The sequence below is a fragment of the Sceloporus occidentalis genome, unplaced genomic scaffold (genome assembly GCF_023333645.1).
Source record: "Sceloporus occidentalis isolate IW3139 unplaced genomic scaffold, rSceOcc1.0.p SCAF_1, whole genome shotgun sequence".
Taxonomy (NCBI): domain Eukaryota; kingdom Metazoa; phylum Chordata; class Lepidosauria; order Squamata; family Phrynosomatidae; genus Sceloporus; species Sceloporus occidentalis.
The window spans coordinates 241,468,123-241,487,920 of record NW_028316981.1 but is presented as its reverse complement, the minus strand read 5'-3'; the positions used below and the strand labels follow the sequence as shown (position 1 = coordinate 241,487,920).

At 40.6% G+C, this 19,798-nt stretch overlaps 1 protein-coding gene across 1 annotated transcript in view; it reads right to left on the bottom strand.

Annotated features, from left to right (window-relative positions):
• The window catches only part of LRRC2 (leucine rich repeat containing 2), a 75,688-nt gene extending 58,337 nt beyond the window's left edge, over positions 1–17,351 (bottom strand). The window contains exons 1-2 of the mRNA XM_089512032.1: positions 17,253–17,351; positions 1,506–1,651 (exon numbers count right to left, since the gene is read on the bottom strand). Of these exons, the coding sequence (XP_089368158.1) occupies positions 1,506–1,630 (125 nt within the window). The 5' untranslated portion in view covers positions 1,631–1,651; positions 17,253–17,351. The remainder of the gene's footprint in view (positions 1–1,505; positions 1,652–17,252) is intronic.
• Positions 17,352–19,798: the final 2,447 nt, after the last annotated feature.

The window sequence follows — 19,798 nt, the reverse complement described above, 5'->3', positions numbered from 1 at the left end:
GAGCCTGAGCTTTAGACTTGCTTCCTCAGATTGAGCTAGATTGATTAAATATCTGATTCTAGGTCCTTATGGATTTTGTTTCTATAAAATGTGGTAATGTTCATCTGCTTAGATCCTTTGAAACTCAAATCAAACCATGTCGTGGTAGTGAGATCTACCAACACCTATTGCCCCCATCAGTGCTGACTATAATGGAAATAAATAAACAGATCACCCGTGTCCAGAGGCAATATGCCCCCTAGCAGCAGCTACCAGAGAAAAGTCTGTTGCCTTCATACCTTTGTGTAGAGTAAGTTTGCTGCTTTATTTATTTATTTATTTATTTATTTATTTATTTATTTAATATCCCACCTTTCCTTGTTTGACATCCAGGCAGATAAAAATTCTTTTTCTTAAATATGGGGGCTGTTCTGAAACTATCTTACTATTGGAAACAGGACTCAGAGTCTGGAAATGACAGTTTTCTGACTATAAGTTCCATGTTTTCCCGAGGCAAGATATCTCTGCTGTCTTGAGGAACATAAGAGTGACAATTCAAAAAGTACTGCCTTCAAGCTCAGTGGATTTTTGGTCTGATCCATCACATGGCTTTTTAAGTTAAAGAGGGGTGTCTGATGGGTTTTCTACCTCCTATGCAAAAATAACAGTGGAATTTATGTGCTGTGCTCTTTGACATGGGTGAGACTCACCATTTGCTATGTGGCCTCAGGCAACAGAAAAGTCTTAGACTGTCTTGGATTGTGCAGCTCAGAAAATTTAATGAGAAATGCTAATTATAACTTATTATCACTCAGACCAGTGATGTCCGGCCGCTGGTCTCATCTGTTGCAGGGGGGCTGCCATAGGGGACATCAGTGGCCAAAAGTGTGTGGCGATGCAGGCTTCCTTATGAGGAGACCTCTGCTGCCACAGCAAAAGAGAGCTGAGCACCCCTCTGCAAGCTTTGCTGCAGTGGCACAGGCCTCCTCACGAGGATACCTTCTCGTGAAGAGGCCTGCACCGCCACAGTAAGCCAGCAAAAGGGCACCTGGCCTTCTTCTTTGCCGTGGCTATGGCAATGGAGAGCTCTTTGTGAGGAGGCCTGTGCCACTATGGCAAGCTGGGAGATGGGCGCTTGGTCCTGCCTTGCTGCCATGACAGCGCTCTTAGCATGAGAAGGCTGCTGTCACTGCAAGCTAGGAGGACCTAATCAGGTGTCACCCCTCTTCTGGGGTGTCACCTGGTGCACACCGCACCTCCCACATCCACCTAATGTCACCCCTGCTTCTGACTACATATTCTGAAGTGTCAAGGACTGAAAAGGGGACCAATTTTCGATGCAGTAATATGCTTAACTGCATAGGAGCAATAGTATAAACCCATTTTGCACCAAAAAAAATAGATTTATATAATAAAATAATGCCAGCAAACTGTTGTTGACTACAGTTACCCACAATTTGATTTTATAATTCAAGCATCAGATATCTTATCAAAATAATCTGGAAATAAAAAGTACATTTCCTTACTTCTCTAATGCACTTTTGGCTTCTCTTTCCTTCTCCTTTTTTTGCCGTTCTTTATGCTTCTTAACCCGAATCTCCCACAAACCTCTTATGGCGGAAAAGTCGAATATTATCACCTGATGCCCCATATTGCTGACATTAAGATTCTCCTGTAAGAATAATTTTGTTATGACAGTTTTATGCTTTTTTAAAAAAGGCATTGTATACAGTTCTAAGCAGCTAGCGTTTTAAAAAAGATAATAGTTTTGCCCCATGTTACTGAAAAGGTCATCCAGTTTGTGTCACATTATAATTTTCTTTCATTCTCTCTATCCTCAAAGTACCTGAATGAAACTAAACTCACATATGCATAATGTACAGCAACTGATTTCTCTGCACTTGTTGACAGAAAACTGAATTGAGAAACAGACTATATTTCAAGTAAGCCCTATCATTACAGAGTGAGACAGCCACCATAGGCATTTAATTTTGGACATCATGAAAGGGCAGGAAATTATTAATTAATTAAATTGTTTTTATAATTGTATTTTGGATCATTTCTTAGGTGTCAAAATAATTTTGGCTAATCTAGCATGCTATGCACCAGGATAATGTGGAAAAGTGTCTTTCCTGCTCCATCCTAGGTTGCTGGTTATTGAGGAATATATGTCATTTCTCTCTGTAGCCCTCTATCAGGATGGGCATTGTGCATCCCTTTACTTGACAGCCCAGCAAATTGACAGAATGCTGGGAGGTGCAGTCCCACAACATCTGGTTGTATGATTTCCAACCCATCCTATACAACATACTAATAAACCATTCCTATATAAAACTTGAGATTGGAAAAAAAAACATGGATGTGTTAACCAGCCATTCTGACTGACAGACCTGTGTCCTTTTCATCTCACATACCTTTATATACCTTTATACACCTTTATATCATCATGGATGATGATAACTGATGAAATGAAAGGGTGGCCAAGAGCAGATTACACATGTGTGTTTTTTGTTTGTTTGTTTTTTTAGGGCCTGGACATTCTCTCGAGATCCCTCACATCTCTGTGGGGAGTGCCAAGTCACTGCCACCCATAGCCCTCCTCCCTCCCAGCCAGGTGCCTAATTTTTTTACTCATACCCAGGGGATGCACTCTCCCCACATCACATGCCACTCAGTGGCCAATGTGGGTCAGCCAGAGATGTTCAAGAGCTGCTCTCAGAGGTAGAGGAGTTGACAAAGAACTGGGCAAGCTGCTCACCCAGGCATAGGAGGTAGTGGTGCTCTTCCTTTACCTCCTCTGAGCAGCTGAGGCCACAATAAGCCAGTTGCCCCAGATCAATGTTACCAGCTGCTGCCATTGTCAGAGGTCTTGTGATTTACCTGTGGCTTCTTCTGCCACTATGCATCCTTTTCATCCCCTTCCTTCCACCATTTACTACTGAATCCCTCACCCATGGTTTGCTTTCCCCAACTTGGATCTCAGTCCTGCTCTCTCTTGCAGCAAGGGCAGACAGGCTAAAAATCTTTAGTGTGTTGTAATACAGAATTTTGTATATTATTCTATATCTTTGAAATCCACAGATTTTTGCAGTGGATGTAAAAAAAAATCTACTACTATTAAAAAAAACAGTTCTATCTCAGATTCCTTTCCAGACCAGCGAACCCCAATAATTTCCTCCTTTCCCCCATCAGTTGTGATACCAGGAAACACTTCTTTCATGACTTTTTCTGCTGATAAGAAATAATAGTTAGGACTTTATCACAGTAGGCTCATAAGGCACCACAATCCCGTTACTCTAGCAAATGCAAACACACCAAGGTGGGCACAAACATGAAGCACACACAGCTCTTCCAAATCGCCATGGTGCTGCTTCTGTCCCATTCACTCTGTTCTAGTGTCACAGCAAACTAGGATTCCGAGAATTTCATAGCATTGAATCATGGCAGTTAAAGTGGTGTCAAACTGGATTGTTTCTGCAGTGCAGATGCAGCCACAGTGATAGGCCAGTATCTGGTATAAAATACCAGTAAGCTAGGCAACTAGTAGAACATCCCTCTCCTGGTCAGAATCATAGCTACAGATAAAATCATTTCAGCCTGTGAAATGAGTCTAATCTATCTACGGAGGGTTTTTGTCACGCTCACTTGTTCATAAAGTTGTTCACAGATCCAATCCAAGGGAATTCTGTGTAACAGAAGTCAGAAAGCCTTTCAAAAATAATTGCTACCACCCAGATAAAAGCGGCCGCTTCTTCACTGCCCGCCCTTTTTAAAACTTCACTTGAGATTTCTTTAGATGCCATTTTTATTACACTTAATAAAAGAGAGCTGGGGGCTCTCAATTCAACATGAGAGAAATAGCCCATTTTCTTTTCTTTTCCATTCTGTTCACTTTAAAGGTTAGCTGAATTCATGGATGATGGTTGTTAGTCATGCTGGCAAAAATGAAACAGCCGTGAAACTCTGGGTTGCTGCAGGGAGGGAAAGCTGGTGACAGAACAAGGAAGGAGCAGTTGTTTTCATGGTGCCATGGCATGTAGGGTTCCTGGGAGCATTTGCCTAGCTGTGCGTTCTAGGAAATAGGACTACTGGATGAGATAGTGGACACATCCTTTCATTGAGAAGATGTCTTATGCGGGTTTTAAAATTCTCTGTCAGCCATTCTTATTTGCAGAGCTTGGAAACATTTGAGAGAGAGACTAAATGCCCTAAAGGTACCAGATCCTGTCTGATCTTGTAAACTACGCAGGGTCAGTCCTGTTTGGTACTTGGATGGGAAGCAACCAATGAATGCCAGGTGTTGTAGCCTATATTCTGGAGGAAGGAACTGGCCAAACCACCTCTAAGTATCCATTACCTAAGAAAACCTATGAAATTAATGGGATCACCATAAGTTGATAGACACACTATTACTCTTAGAATGTCCCAATGACTAGAACTTCCCACTCCCTCCAGTTCGGTTAACCAGGCTTCTGAATTTTTATTAACAAAGCTTTATTCCAATAACCAAACAGGTTAACAGTATGACTTCTGCAAAGAGATCTACCATAATTGCCAGATGCACATATAGAATAAGCACCGATCCCATAAATTCTTGGACTTTCCTCCCATTTGTTCATAAGCCCAAATATTTTCATAGCCAATGTTATTCACCTCCTTTTCCTACAAATCTCTTTTTCTTCCAGGGTCTTTTAAGTTTCTCACAGGATTAGCCTTGGTGAATAACAGCACCACTCCTCTCCCCACTCATCTGTTCATTATCCAGCCAAGCAACTATCTTTCTTTGCACAAGAACTACAGATCCCATTGTCTTCACCTCCAAACTCCTCTTACATTCTTCTACAAACTATAAAGAGTAGCACAGAAATAAAGCAAACAAATAGAAATAAAACAAACAGCAAAACAGCAACAATTTTAATGGCGGGATCTGTCAGATTCCTAATACCTAACTAGTATGGAATGTTCGAGGGGATTCTGCAGCTTGTATTCCCCAAAAGTAACTTTTCCAAGCTCTGGTTATTTTCTTATTCCAACTGATTCACCACCACCTCCAAGTCTGGTACCCTTCCAGACATTTTTACACACTTTTCTTTACATCCCTTCCTGCAGCAACCCAGAGTTTCACAGCTGTTTCATTTTTGCCAGCATGACCCTGTTCTATGCTATTGATCATTTATTTGGCACTGTCTAAGTTAAAACTGACATAATAGGACTAAGAAATTGTTGTTGTTTTTGTGTGCCTTCAAGTCATTTCCAACTTATGGTGATGCTAAGACAAACCTCTCACAGGGCTTTCTTGGCAAGATTTGTTCAGAGCGGGGTTGCCATTGCCTTCCTCTGAGGCTGAGATAGTGTGACTTGCCTAAGGTCACCCAGTGGGTTTCTATAGTTGAAGAGGTATTAAAACCCTGTTCTCCAGAGTCATAGCCCAAAGCCTGAACCATGCCACTGAGGTTCAAATCCCTACCTCTCCAACTAACCCTCAGAGGGTTATTGTGTGGATTGAAATGGGACAGAGGACCACATAACTGTGAGTCTTTTGAGGGAGGTCAGATAGAAATAAAATTGATTAATTAATTAATCTGTACTTGGATTTGGGGGTTCTTGTTTTTGCTGACTTTGAACATGGTATTAATTGATATTTTATTGTTATAGAGCATTATTAACAGACCAATTTGTCTAAAGCAACCCAATAACTTTTGCTGCCTGAGGTAAAGTTGGCACTCCTGTATATGAGAACATTCTCCATCACAGCTGAAGGTACCCAGCTTGTTCAGAAGACACACACACACATTGTATGGCACACACAATTCTTCCTACCAATACCTTGCTGCTGATTATTATTACTCAGCATCTGCCTCCAGAGGCAACCACTTTTTAAAAATGATCCTAAATAGTCCTAAAATGGATTGGAAATAAATAGGAAGGGAAATTGTTTTGCCAGACTCCAGCAGTTTTAAGAGTTGTTCAACCCACCTTTTCAGTTACTGGGCAATCCTATAATTAGCATTACAACCTGCCAGCTGCATCACCAGTTTCATCAATAAAACCTTCACCATACTGAGCTATGTTTTTAATAGGAACCTAGAAGAGAGATTGCTTTTTTTTAAGTATCCAAGACTGTTATACATTTTTTAAAATAATAATAATAATAATGTATCATATATCATTGTGGCAGAGATTTCAGAGAACCCCCATGTTTTAATAGTGGCTTATTTGTAGCTCTGTTTCATAATTTATTTATTTGAAATTTATTATAACAAGTTTTGCAAAGTAACGAGTGACAGCTTTCTAGAAAGAGAGATAGAAATGGGTGGTCCTCCAGATGTTGATGAACTACAATGCCCATCATCACCCTTGGCTGTACTAGCTAGGATTGGTGGGAGTTGCAGTCCAACAGCATCATTCTGGAGAGCTACATGTTCCCAATCTAATCGGAAAGCACAAGAAGGATTGGAGGGCTGGAACTTAGGAGAAATCACTTTTGGACTTCAACTCCCAGAACCCCCTAGACATCTTGGGAATTCTGGAAGATGTAATCCAAAAAGTAACTTGTTTCCAGACATTGCTGAGGGCACACCTGAAACACAGACCAATTCTCGTGTCCCCTGTCCATTTTATGTTCCTGTTGGATGGAAATGGAGTGGGGGGTTGTAAATCTAGTTGTGTGTATGCTGCCAACCTCCCACAAGCCTTTTATTTTATGTTCTGACATCTTTGTTTTCCATCTCTGACTCATCTACTATTTATCACCTGCATCATCTCCCATAAATAGCCAGCTCTGTGCTAGCAAAGAAGGTGCTTGTATTACTCATATCTGGATACTGCACATTTAGATAAATCCTATTTGCCTAGCTTCTTGCATTATGAAGGAAGCTGTCAGTAAGCTATTGCTAATTTATGATGCCTCAACTCTTGGATGGGCTTTTCCCACATGCAGCTCACAGGTTTTAGATGGATGAGCATTTAACTGTGGTTTCCATACAACATTACACTGCCGCTGTGCAGAGGTTATTCCTGAATTTCATTTTTCCTAGATGACATCTGCTTTTGAATTATTCTTTAGGTCATGGTACACCTTTCTTAGATGATGCATTGTTATAGTATCACTCAGCTTTATGATCCATTAGTCGGGGAGATCATGAAGGCCGGTCTCCAGCAATATACTATAAAAGCAGGATCCCAGACTGAGAAGAAAGGGTTCAAGACCATAAAAAGAGGATTTGTTGAGAGATTTATAATAGTACAATATTTATTTATAATCTGTGACAAAGAGGCTCTGTAGACTGAAGTCTCTAGTAGCAGGTAATCTTAGCTCTAGCAATTCCTATTTACACAAGGAGAATTTACTGGGATTCAGTCAATATGCTCATGTTTAACACATTGAACTAGATTTGTCCCCAGCGCTCCTCCAATGACTTCATCAGATTTACACAAGGAAAGAGTCAATGCATTAGCTACTGCAAAATCCTTTCTACTTTTCAGAGCACATGGACACCAATATATACACATGTTCCCAAAACAGCAGCTATCATTTTTACAATTGATTTTGTTTTACTCAACAGCTGCTAACTATAACATTAAAAACATTCTTACATCCTTAACATTATATACTGTTAATAGTTTCAGTAATGGAATTATCATTCTCATCTCCATTGATCCTGGTTTTATTGTTTTTCTACTCATTTTGCACAAATTAAAGGCAGTTTACCTGTTTTCCTCTATTTAATTTTTAGCAAGAATGCCTGCAGACCTAATTCTGAAATCTCCAATGAAGTACAGTGGACAGCGTGCCTAAATTAAGTTCTAATTATACTTTTGTGCACTGTTAACTTTTTGAAGATGTGTCTTCTGGGTGTAGCTTGGTTTAAATGTAGTGCTATCAAAAGGTCAGTCATTATATAACATTAATTGGCTCAGTGAATGGGCTTCAGCACTATCTATTTTTTCCCATTCAACATTTTGTTGTATACCAGGCCTTGGAAAAGATTGGTTTCACGGTCTTATACTATGCTTCTGCCCTCTATGTACATGCAGATGATGAAACCACATGAACCACAGAGTCCTAAAACCAAGAGTGGATAACTGTGGCCCTCAAGAGTTACAGCTCCCATCAACTCTAGCCAGCACCACTAATGGTGAGGTATCAGAAAGCTACTGTTCAAAAACATATGAATGACTACAGTTGCCAATTTCAACCTAAAACTGTTGCAACCTGATTTCATACCCTCTGACTCTTCTCATTTCTCATGGACAGTCCTAGTTCATCCTCTATCATCCCATTTTTTTCAGCTGCTTCAAAGTATCTCCCCTCCTCCAACTTTCTTCCTTTGTCCTCAGCTTACTTGAGTTGCTGTCAAACTTAGTTCAAGATGCAAAAGTAGCTTGTACTCAGTTGACTCAGCAAAGTGGAGAGGAGAGGGGGGCAGAATCTTAAACTTCCCAGGAGGCTCAGACAAAAACAAATTACAGGGGCTCATTCCCACTTACATTTAAACCAGTTTGGGATTTGCCTTTGCTCCGTGTTGGTAAATCAGTTCCAAAAATTCTGTAGTTCCCATTATGAAAGCGGATCTTTTCATTATGTCCTTCTAATCACTTATTTTTTGCACAAGTGTCATCCACACTAGTTTGCACCACTACAAAATGCATGTCAATCATCTGTGCGTCATCAGTGACATAAGCAGCAGCCCGGCTCTGGGTGGGGAGAAGGCGCTGGCAGGCACTGGGCCTCTTGGCTGGGCATCACTCAGGAGGTGCTTCCCCAAAAGAGGTGTTCAGGAGCACAGTGCTAAAACTCCCAAAGGGCTCCATGGCATTTTTATAGATTTTATTTTAAATAAATTGATCAAAGATTCTATTAATTGGTTTTGCAACTACGTGCCTTTGCAAGCAGTTGCAAAAATCAATGAATCAAATCTTCTATGAATTTTTTTTAAATGCACCCATAGGTCACACCACAAGCACAAGGACAGTGCTCAGAGAGGAGGGGAATGGTGGATCTACCAAAAACTGAGGAGGGCTGGTAAACACCCCTCTGCCATTAGTCCCTCCCCTACAGAATGATGCAATATAGATACGTAATTCCCACGTGTTGAACATGCTCCAGAATTGATTCTTTCCAAGAGAGCCACCAAAGAACTAGTGTCAGGGAAGAGTGGGGATTTTGCATTTGCCTCGCTTCATCACCACTGAAATCGATCACACTAGGATCAGAACCGGATTCAAATGGGAATGACAGTCATATAAACCAATCAGCAATTCACTTTAAAGTATAATGGGAACAAGCCCCTAGCTTGCCTGTTCTTTCTCTTTAATCGTTTTTGTCATCTTGACCATACTAATATTGCTTGACCACATGTGCCCTGGTTTTTATCTGTGAAATGTTGGAGGGTATGTAATTTTCAGTATCGGTCAAACAATAACTTAGTAAGGAGTACTGGTAAATTTTAGAGGAGCCATAAAGAAAATCATAATCTCATTGTAAAGAAAGAGACTTAGGACCCCTGTTCTTGCTGCAATCACGTTAATAAAAGGAAGTGGATGTACACTGTTTTGGGAGCACTCCCTATCACACGTCACTTCAAGAGCCCTAGTGGCATAGTGGTTAAATGCCAGCACTGCAGCCACAACATTGTGAGTTCCATCCCAGATGACTCGAGGTTGACTCAGCCTTCCATCCTTTCATAGATCAGTAAAATGAGTACCCAGCTTGTTGGGAGCAATTGGTTTACAGACAGAAAGTTTAGAGAGTGCTTAGTTCACTATGAAGCTATATAGAAATGCAAATACTATTGCTATTAGCATGACCAGGCTGTTACTGGTCCCTCTCACGCTCTTCCACCCTCACTGTTAACCCTATTCCCACTGCCCTATAACCCACCCAGCATCCCTTTACTTTAGTGGAGTCCTGTTTTTTAAAACTGCATTTCTGGATTTACATAAATGTGGCTTAACACAAACAAAAATCAAAAAAGAAAGGAAAAGGAAAGTAAAAAAAGTAGAAAATGCTGTTCTGTGAATGAGTTAGAGACCAAGAGGCACTGACACCATGTGACCTTATAGTCCCATATCTGGCACAGGATTAATTTAAGCACCTGTGGACTAGTGCTATACCAGTACTCTTGAAAGCTTATTGATGTGTTTTCCCCATCAGTAGCGAAGTGCAAACTAACCATGCTTTCAGGACAAGGCAATGACAAGAGGGAAATGGTGTCATGTGGTAGGTATTGCCAAAGCCACTATTATCAAACTTTTATGATGACCAAGTCCATAGTGTGAGTAGCTGATTCTCATAAAAATAGCTATACTATCATTTTAGCAGACTAACTACAGGAATTAATCACTTCTATATTGGGATTGTTAATCTGCAATAGCTCCCTTGAGTATGCTGTATTTACTTTCCAAAATAATTACCATAAAATTAGAGTCAAAAGACCACTATTATAGAGGTGGGCAAAGTGCAACCCATGAACTAAATGACTTCCCCAAGCCTGCTTTGTAGCCTGTAGATTTCTCCAGAGCCCACCAATTCCTTCATTCTTCCTCCAAACACTGAAAGACATTTTTCTGCTTCTGGCAGCTTCCGTGCATGGCAGTTTTGCATTTGGGGATGTTAGCAGCCCCAAAAAACCTAGCCAAGCCCCCAATACTGAAACAAACAAACAAAAATCCCAAAGTTGGAAGCCATCTTCAATCTTTCTTTTTTTTTAATTTCCTGCTTTTTCAGTCATTGCATGGTCTGTGGAAGCTCTCAGTGGTAGAAAACTACCCACCCCTATATTATAGCAAACAAAGCATCTCTGTGTATATCTAGAGCCCTTTCACACTACACAGTTATAGCACTATGATTCTATTTTAACTGCCAGGGTAACATTCTATGGAATGCTGGGATTTCTAATTCAGGGCAGGGCCTTCAGAATTTTCACCCAAAGAGCTGTAGTTCTTCACCAAACTACAAACGCCCTGGATTCCATACAATGCAGCCATGGTAGTTGCAGTGGAATCATAGGTCCATTACAGACCGCTGCTTTGCGGCGGTCTGCCAGCACTGCTGTTTGCTCCACAAGGGAGCTGCAGCAGCCAAACCGCGCGGCTCCCACGCAGAGCAAAAAAGAAGCTCCAAAATTGAGCTTCTTCTCGCGTTGCAGTTATGACGCCACGAGGCGCCAAGGGTGCCCTCGCGACATCATAAGTGCCGCGTGACATGCTGACACACAGCGTCCGCTACGTCAAGATGGCGGCGGCCGTGTGGAACGGCCGCCGCCATTTGTTACGGACAGAGTCCGTAACAGGAGTAGGGGCGTCTAGAAGAGACGCCCCTTTTTTAAGCTGGGACGTCCTGGGGACGTCCCAAATGGCAGTATGTAACCCGCCATAGTGAACTACAATAGTTCATTTGGAATATTTTAGACTTCATCAAAGGAATAATCTCAACAACAAGGTTCTCTAATGTTGCTGCATTTTATGTTATTATTTTTTGTGCTACCAAATCTAAGCTCCTCATCAAGATGTTCATTAATTAGGCCTTCAATTATGACTTAACTAGTGGTTCATTTGGGAGTATTTCTTGTACTTCCCCTGCTCCCACAGCACTAATGTGTTTGCCATCAAGCTTGATGGATGCTTCACAAATCGCAGATTTTTTACAGATGTATTCCCCATGTCTTCAATGAGCTGGTGAACCCATTCCACAAACAGATTGCTGCTGTGTTTGTGATCTGGTTGAAGAAACTACATCATATCTTTGCTGATTTCCTTTCCTGCTTTTCATCTTTATTTTATTGACAAAACTTTATCACTGTTTCATAATTATTTATTTTAATATAATTTATTCACTTTCCATATCATAAATCACATATTAATATCAGTTTAGTTTTTAACTGCAAAAAACAACAACCCTATGACCACATTTCAGTATTACTGTAAACTATCACACTACACTGTTACACTGCTATGATTCCACTTTAACTACTATGGCTGCCTCCTGTAGAATTCTGGGATTTGCAGTATAGAGCGAGGCATTTAGAATTCTCAGCCAGAGAGCTCTTAGGCCTCACTAAACTACAGAATTTAACAGGAGGAAACCATAACAGTTAAAGTGGAATAATAGCACTATACCAGTATAGTGTGATAGTGACTTATAACCCCCTTACTTTTGTAACTAAGTAGTGTATCCCACCCCAATCCTCACATGCCAGGTAGCAGCTGCTGTAACAGGAGTCTGTTTCCCTGAAAATCAAGGAGCAGAAGACTGATGTTTCCATTTCCTTCCCATGAGTAATCCTGGTGTGGCACTGGCAGCAGAAATGGGGTTCCCATCACAATTCTACCTCTCACCACACTTGGCTTTTGTGAGAGCTGGATGGGAATATTCAACATCTGATTCCTGATCGATAGGGCACAGACCACTGTCGATTGCAGCTGCTGCTGCTGCCCAGTATGTAAAGATTGTGGGAGGGCTTTCCCAATCCCTACATATTCCATAAATTAGTGAATATGGAAGGATCCTGAATAAAACCGGTCACAAGTGTGCAACTTTAGGTTATGCATTCATAACTGCCTTAGCGAATCACTGCCAAGATCAAGTTAAAATATATTAACTGAAAATAATATGTATTTTGATGGAGGTCCATGTGCAATTTTGATTTCTGAAACAAATTTGATACACGGATACCATATATTTTCAAAATTATCCCCTATGAGATCTCCCCTTGCCTTATAAATTTTAAAAGTCATCCAATCCCTGTCCAACCATCTGTGAAATGAAATATTCTACATGTTCTTCCATACATGCTGCATTGAGGAAAACTAGGAGATCTTTATTTATTAACTCTTTATATGTATCTTCAAAAATTGACAGAATCCCTAAAGGCACATTAGGCTATATTATTTGGTTTGTCATTTTGTTAAATAGTATATAATTTTGTTCATTGAGTTCATAAATATTTATTATAATTTAAAATTAATAACCCAAGAAAAGCATGTCTTTTATATGAGTGCCAAGATTGAAGCCATGTCTACATCTGAGAGTTTAGAGGAGTGACACCTAAAATTGGTAGGTGTGTCATCTGACAAGTGCTAGTCTACAAGCTGCAGAGCAAGCAGACACTCTCTAACAAGGAGTATTAGTAGCCCCTTGGTGTTGTAGAGCACAGGTCAGTAAACTGTTTTCTCTCTTTAGCCCTAAAAATCAATAACTTGAAATGGGTTTTTGGAAAGGGGTTCACTTCCTAGCCTGAAAAACCATGGTCAGTCAGAGTTGACAGTATTAAACAGTACTAAATTAGAAGGACCAATTGTCTGACTCCATAAGACAGCATCGTGTTGTTTAATTCTTTTTTAAGGTGGGGGGGCTTTGTATATATTGCTGTATCATTTTTAACACTGTAAGCCGCTTTGATTGTTTTAACAAAAAGCGGGGTACAAATAGGAGTATTATTATTATTATTATTATTTATCATAGACTGCAAAAGTTACAGCTTTACTTCATCACCACATCACTATTTTCAGACAATAAGCTCCAACAAACAAGACTCATGGTCTTAGATGATATTTAGAATTCCTTTGAATTCAGAGTATAGCTTAATTTGAGACCACTAACTACCACAGCTCCATCCTATGGAATACTGAACACACAACAGTTGTTCTCTGGTGACATACTTGGAATTCTGTGCTAGCGAGTTCTAGTGATGTAGTCCAAAGGAACAGACTAGATCTCTCCAACAGAGAATTCTAATTTTCATGCCAAAATATAAATCCCAGATTCCATAGGATGGAGCCATGACAATGAAAGGGGCATCAAGCTGCTACGACTAGATTTATTCTTAGAGGACGTGAGTTCAGCAATGTGATTTGTTGCTCAGAGTTTTCCTATAGCATGCAGGGGCAACTGGTGCCTTCTGTCTCAGTCGAACAGAGAATTAACTTGAGGATTTAGCCCAAACTTTCACAATACTTTGGATAGCTCCTGTAATGTTTGGACTAAAAGGTAGTGTAGATTTCCTACCCTCTGATATGGAAGCCACTAGTCTCCATTACACCCATGATCAGCACTGCTATTAGGTTGTCCCCTAGTCCTCACACAGGCTAGCAATCTGTCTCACAGGGCTCAAAACAGAGTGCAACTGTACAGTGCCACAAGAGAGAGGCACTGTGGGAAGTAAATGCCCCACTGCTGCCCTTTTAATTTTGCTAATTATGCCCTTGGCATATTAACATCAGGGTAAAGCCAATATAATTATGAAGGCAGGATGTTAGGCTTTTGACTCCCCATTCTATATCTGCTAGAGCTGGATGGGATCCCTCAAGTTCACCTAAATAAACTGAGCTGCCACCATCTACTGATTTGATCCCACCTTTCCCTAGGTACTCAGTATGAAGTTACTTTGGGGGTATTTTCCATCTCCAGTGCTCAGGGACATTTCTTCTTCCCACCACCAACCCTGGTGAAAAAATGAACTAAGCAAAAGCACATGAAGTAATGTAAAAGATAAGAAGTGCATTTAAAGAAAAGGCTTCATTCTACCCCATATACTCGCATATCAGTCTAAAATTTATGCCCAAAAATTAACCACAAAATCTTATTCATGAATCAGTATAGTAATGTGATAGCAGCTCTTTCATATTTCCCCATGCAGTTTCTTTCTGTCCTGAGTCAAGCAGGTAGAGCCCTTGGTGATTGATTGGGAGTGAAGGACTGGAGCATGGCTTTGGTGCGGCTTCCGGACTCCTATGATGCATGTATCATTTAAACAGCATGCCTCCAAAGTGACCTGAAGTAGCTTTATTTTGGCCTGTCAGTATGGGCCCTAGATGTGCTTTATTTCTATGCTAGACCCTGTTGGTGTGTGATAACACTGGTTGCTGCTCACCTTCTGCTGGCTAAACACTAATTATTCTGCTTGGGAGACATACTACTATCTCTCACATTCCCCATCACAAATGTCTATCTGGTCTAGTATCATGTTCCCACATTGGCCTACCAGATTTCTCTGGAGTATCTACAAGCTCACCAGAGAGCTATTACCTTCTTCTGCTGTTGTTCCCTAGCAGCTGGTATTTAAAGGCATGCTGTCTCTTATCTTGGAGGTAGCACCATCATGGCAGTAGTTACTGATAAGCTTATCCTCCAACCTTAATATTGATTATTCTAATGAGTTAGGACAAATGTATCATTTGTCAATTAGCATGCATTCTCTGCTTACAGTGATGGACACCCAGTGATGACTTAGTCATCTGTAATGTACCTTTATGAGCTGCAGTAACATTTTACCTCTCAATTACAATTGTTTATTGGTGTACTAGATATGCTTTGTCTGTATTAGATCTTTGGGATAAGAAGCCTTTAAAAGGAGGTGTTGTATAATCAGGGCAGAATTCAAAGTACTGGTTGTGACCTGTAAAGCCCTACATGGTTTGGGTGAAGACTACTTTAAAAACCATGTCTCTCTACAAACTAAGAAGGTCTTCTCACAGTTCCACCACTATCCCAGACAGTGGCAGCTCCCATGTTGTGGAAATCACTTCCTCAAGAAGTCTGATTGTCCCACTCTCTTATGTCTTTGCACCAGCAAGCAGTGGCATCACTAGGGTTGGTGTCACCCCCAGACAGACACCTTGCAGCTCCAATGAGTGCGAGTCACCTGGGGGGGGGAGGGATACAGTCTTGGCTGCCTTCTCAACCCCATCCTACTCCCCAGAGCAAAGTCAGAGGTGGGAAGGGGCCTAGAGTGGGATCCCAGGCAATCCCCTGTCCCTAAAGAAGGGGGGAGGAAGGGCAGAAAGCAGGAGGTGGATGCCACTGTTGCCCTTGCATCAGCTTCACCCTGGTCAAATGCCCCAAACCACCACCTCCTTGCCCTTGGGCAAGCAGCAACAGGTTCTGAGTCCTCCGTTTTCCCACACATGGTCAGAATGTGCAGTCCTGGGGAGAAAGGGTGGAGAAAGAAGAAGAAGAAGCAACAGTGGTGATACCAGGTGGTTGCAGTGGACATATGGCAGAGATATCCTGGCCAGCAGAAGTGGGTGGCCAGGGAGTCTTTTTATGGACTGTGAGTGACCACCCCACCAAGTGTTGACTCTTTCTGATGGTGTCACCTAGTGCAGATGGAATTCTCCGCACCTCATTAGTGATATAATTGCGGACAGATAAAGACAATGGAGATTATCAGATGAGCGATGAGACATTCTTGTCCTGTCCTTTTCCCATTCTTATAGTGCGATCATGAAAAGATTTTCATACAACACTGTGCTTATCCTGTCAGTGTCCCATCATTAAACTGTGACTGACCACGGTCGCACAAAAGACTGTCACATGATGTGATGCTTATCCCATCATTGAAGTTGAATTGTCCCATCCTTTCCATTCATTTTGTATTAACAGAAGAATGCATTAATGCAATTCCACTTCACTGACAGTTTAATGACAGGATCAGTGAGACTGTATGAATGTCTTTCGCTCAGTCATGATCATGGATGGGATAAGAACGGGCTTCACTCTCGTCCCCTGTCTGATAATCTCCATTTTCATTTAAGGAGACGTTTAGTTTTTAATATGTCATCAAGATGGAGTTTTTAATTAAGATGTTGTTTTTCCATTTTATGATATTTTATGTGTGTTTTTACAACTTTTAACTTGCATTTTTAACTTGTGTTTTTTAAATAGACATTCAGTTTAAATGTGTTTAAGAAGCCTTTGTACTAAGAGCTTGTTAGTTTCATTGTGTTTCCCCCGCTGAGAGAAAGGCAGGATATAAATGAATTAAATAAATAAATAAAACTCTTTGAAATGTCTATGTTTCTGACACTCAACAAAGATAAATAAAAAAGTCAATTTTGCAAACATTTTCTCTCTCTTCAGAATAAATAATTTTCACTGGAGCCTATGCCCTTGAGATGTAGCAGGGATTATTTTTTCCTTCTTTTTCTTTTTATAATGGAGACAAAGAAAGGAAATGTATTTATACACTTAATAAAATAAAATAAAATAATTCCACTGCATACACTACACTGATTTCTCTGTGGGGTGAAGCAGTTCAGCTCAGAGGAATGAATGCACTGAACTAGATAACTTTATATTCTTTTTCAAACAGCAGGTGTTTCAAAAAGCATAAGCAATTAAACAATGGCCGTCTTTTCTCTCAGACATGCATACACACATGTACAATTTAGCAGGCACTAAAACACTCCAACCAGCATCTATACACAATGATCTCTTTGCATGCCTGATCCCAAGAACTGTAATCTCAACAGTCAGCAAAATGGACACTTACCTACATCTAAGGAGCACTTTTATTCTGAGACCTTGGTGTACCTGAGCAGTAAGTAAAGTGAAAACGCTGAGGTTGTTTACAGCGACAACACAGCTTCGTGGTCAACCCCATATCTCTGTTTGTATAGACCTGCCAGCATGACTAGCCTTCCAGATTTGCTAATGTTCTATATTTGTAATGTGCTAACATGATCTGTGGTCTGAAAGCAGCCAGGGGCATGATAGAATGTCAACACTGCAAGGCTCTACTTGGAGGAAAGAACAACACTTTTAATAAGATAAGCATCTTATTGGTGTTGTCACAAGTGTGATAAAGACAACATTACTTTGACCTACAACCCAAAATCACACAGAGAAGCCAAAAGACATTTCCCAGGAGGAAAGAGCAGGCAGAGGGTTTTGTGATTCTTGTTTGAGGTTTAACGTAATGTTTTTGGAATCTAGAGCCCTGTTCATAATATCAGCAAAGATTGGAAATTGCTTTGTTTTTAATCACAACTTCCTGGGGGCCATGTTGTCGGGGGGGGGGATTTTGTAGCCCCAAAAGTAACTTTATTTGGAGCTGAAAATAGAGGGAGTAGAAAGAGAAGTGAGAAAGAATAAGAGCAGCAGTCTGGCCTTCAGTGACAAGGGCCAAAATCTCCAGTCACAAACTACTGCAGCAAGACAAACACCTGTTTGAAGAGAAAGGTGTTGCTGCCCTTCTGACCTTGGCAAGTCCAGCATTTCCTGATATAGTCTCAAACATGGCTCTCTAAGGAATGGATCCAACTTTTATTCTTGGCAGGGCTTTATCTCTGAGACCGCCGCTTTAAAAAGCCTGTGGAGTAGCTGTGACAGAAATCCACCATACTCAAGAAAACTCTCAAAGTAAACAGGCTGTAGAAGATATAACAGTACACAATTAATTGGCTTCCACCTTTAACTATGGGCTCCTCCTGACAAGGCAAACATGACAGAGAGTTGCAGTATTTCTTGCTACACACAAGCGTGCGCGTGCACACACAAAGAGAGTCTTTCTGTTGTCCTGGGCTGTTTTATGGCAATTCGTGGCACCAGCTGCAATATTTTGTTCCCACCCTCAAGTGGGCATCTTTTTAGTTCTAAGACTTTTCACAAGGTATCCTTTGCACAAACATTAAGAAATATAAGCTGTTAATAAATTTCAAACTAGATTGCATATTTCACCCTAGGTTCCTTCTAGAAATCACATCTCTCTATAAATTAACATTAAATCTGGACAGAAGAACAAATTCTGATAAATTACTAACAAATACAATAAATGAAAGCTAAACACTGAAACATTCTGTTTCTGTTCTCACTCTTTAAAAAAAAGGTATGTTGCATCGCTGCAGCAATGAAATGGCAGTCTAGCATGACGTAGTGGTTTGAGCGTTGGACTGTGACTCTGGAAACCAGGGTTCAATTCCCATCTCAGCCATGAAACTCACTTTGTGGCCTTGGTCAAGTCACATGCTCTCAGCGTCAGGGGAAGGCAGCAGGTTTGCCTTAGGGTCGCCATTTGTCAGAAACGTGTTGAAGGCACACAACAACAACAAAGTAGCACTAGAACTACAAATCAGAGAGAAGAAAATTTTCCATAGGATCACCTCAGCAAACTATGCCCGCATTCTGAAAATAAAAACTGGAAGAGCCCTAATGAAATTCCAATAAATTGTTACAAACAGCCCCTAATAGAAATGGAGCAAGTGGACACAGAAAGAACAAGTGGGAAGATCCAAGCAGCTGTATTGTAAGGAATCATGTTTCTTTAAAACAGTCTGGTTGATCTCCATTTGCCTACATGTCTGTGATTTTAACAATTGCAGAACAGGCATCATTAACTATATAAATACAATGAAAGGAAGTTAATTAACTAAAAATTCACTATAATGTAATGATACCTTAAATCTGCTACTTGAGGCAGGTCCCTTAAGTCTCCTTAATGCCTACCCTGTCTATCACAATATCTCAAAGCAGGAAAAAATGTTTCACTTGTTGATTTCTGTTCCTTGCTCACTTGATAAAAGAGCTGATCTCTGCTGGCAAGCCAGGCACAACACCAGCATGCAATTAGTAATTTTGTAAATGGCTTTTAAAAAATAAATAGCAGGCACATGGATCCCAGTCCAAATTGGCAGCCGGGGGGAGGGATATTGTAAGAAGGCTTTAGGTCTCAATTTTATCTTTGGAAGTCTTTGCCAATGCAAATAGCAAATGCTGAAGGATGGGCCCAAACTGGAAAAAGTGCCTAACTCAGTGCTGTATGTCTGATCCATGTTTGAGGATCCAGGCCTACTGTTTACTTTTAGTTCTGTGAACAGAATTGCAGAACTACACATTTGTCCTGAAGTTCAATCACCTCTGTTATGCAAGAAATGAAATATAATGAAAACTAGTTTCATTTTTTCAGATAAAGCAGAATCTGAATCAAAACACAAGAGGTGAAATTGCAAAATATGATTCTGTACTGAGACCATTTTTCTAAAATGTATTTTTCTCCCCTTCTCAAAACTTTTGCTAACTTGGATAGGAAGAATGTGGGAC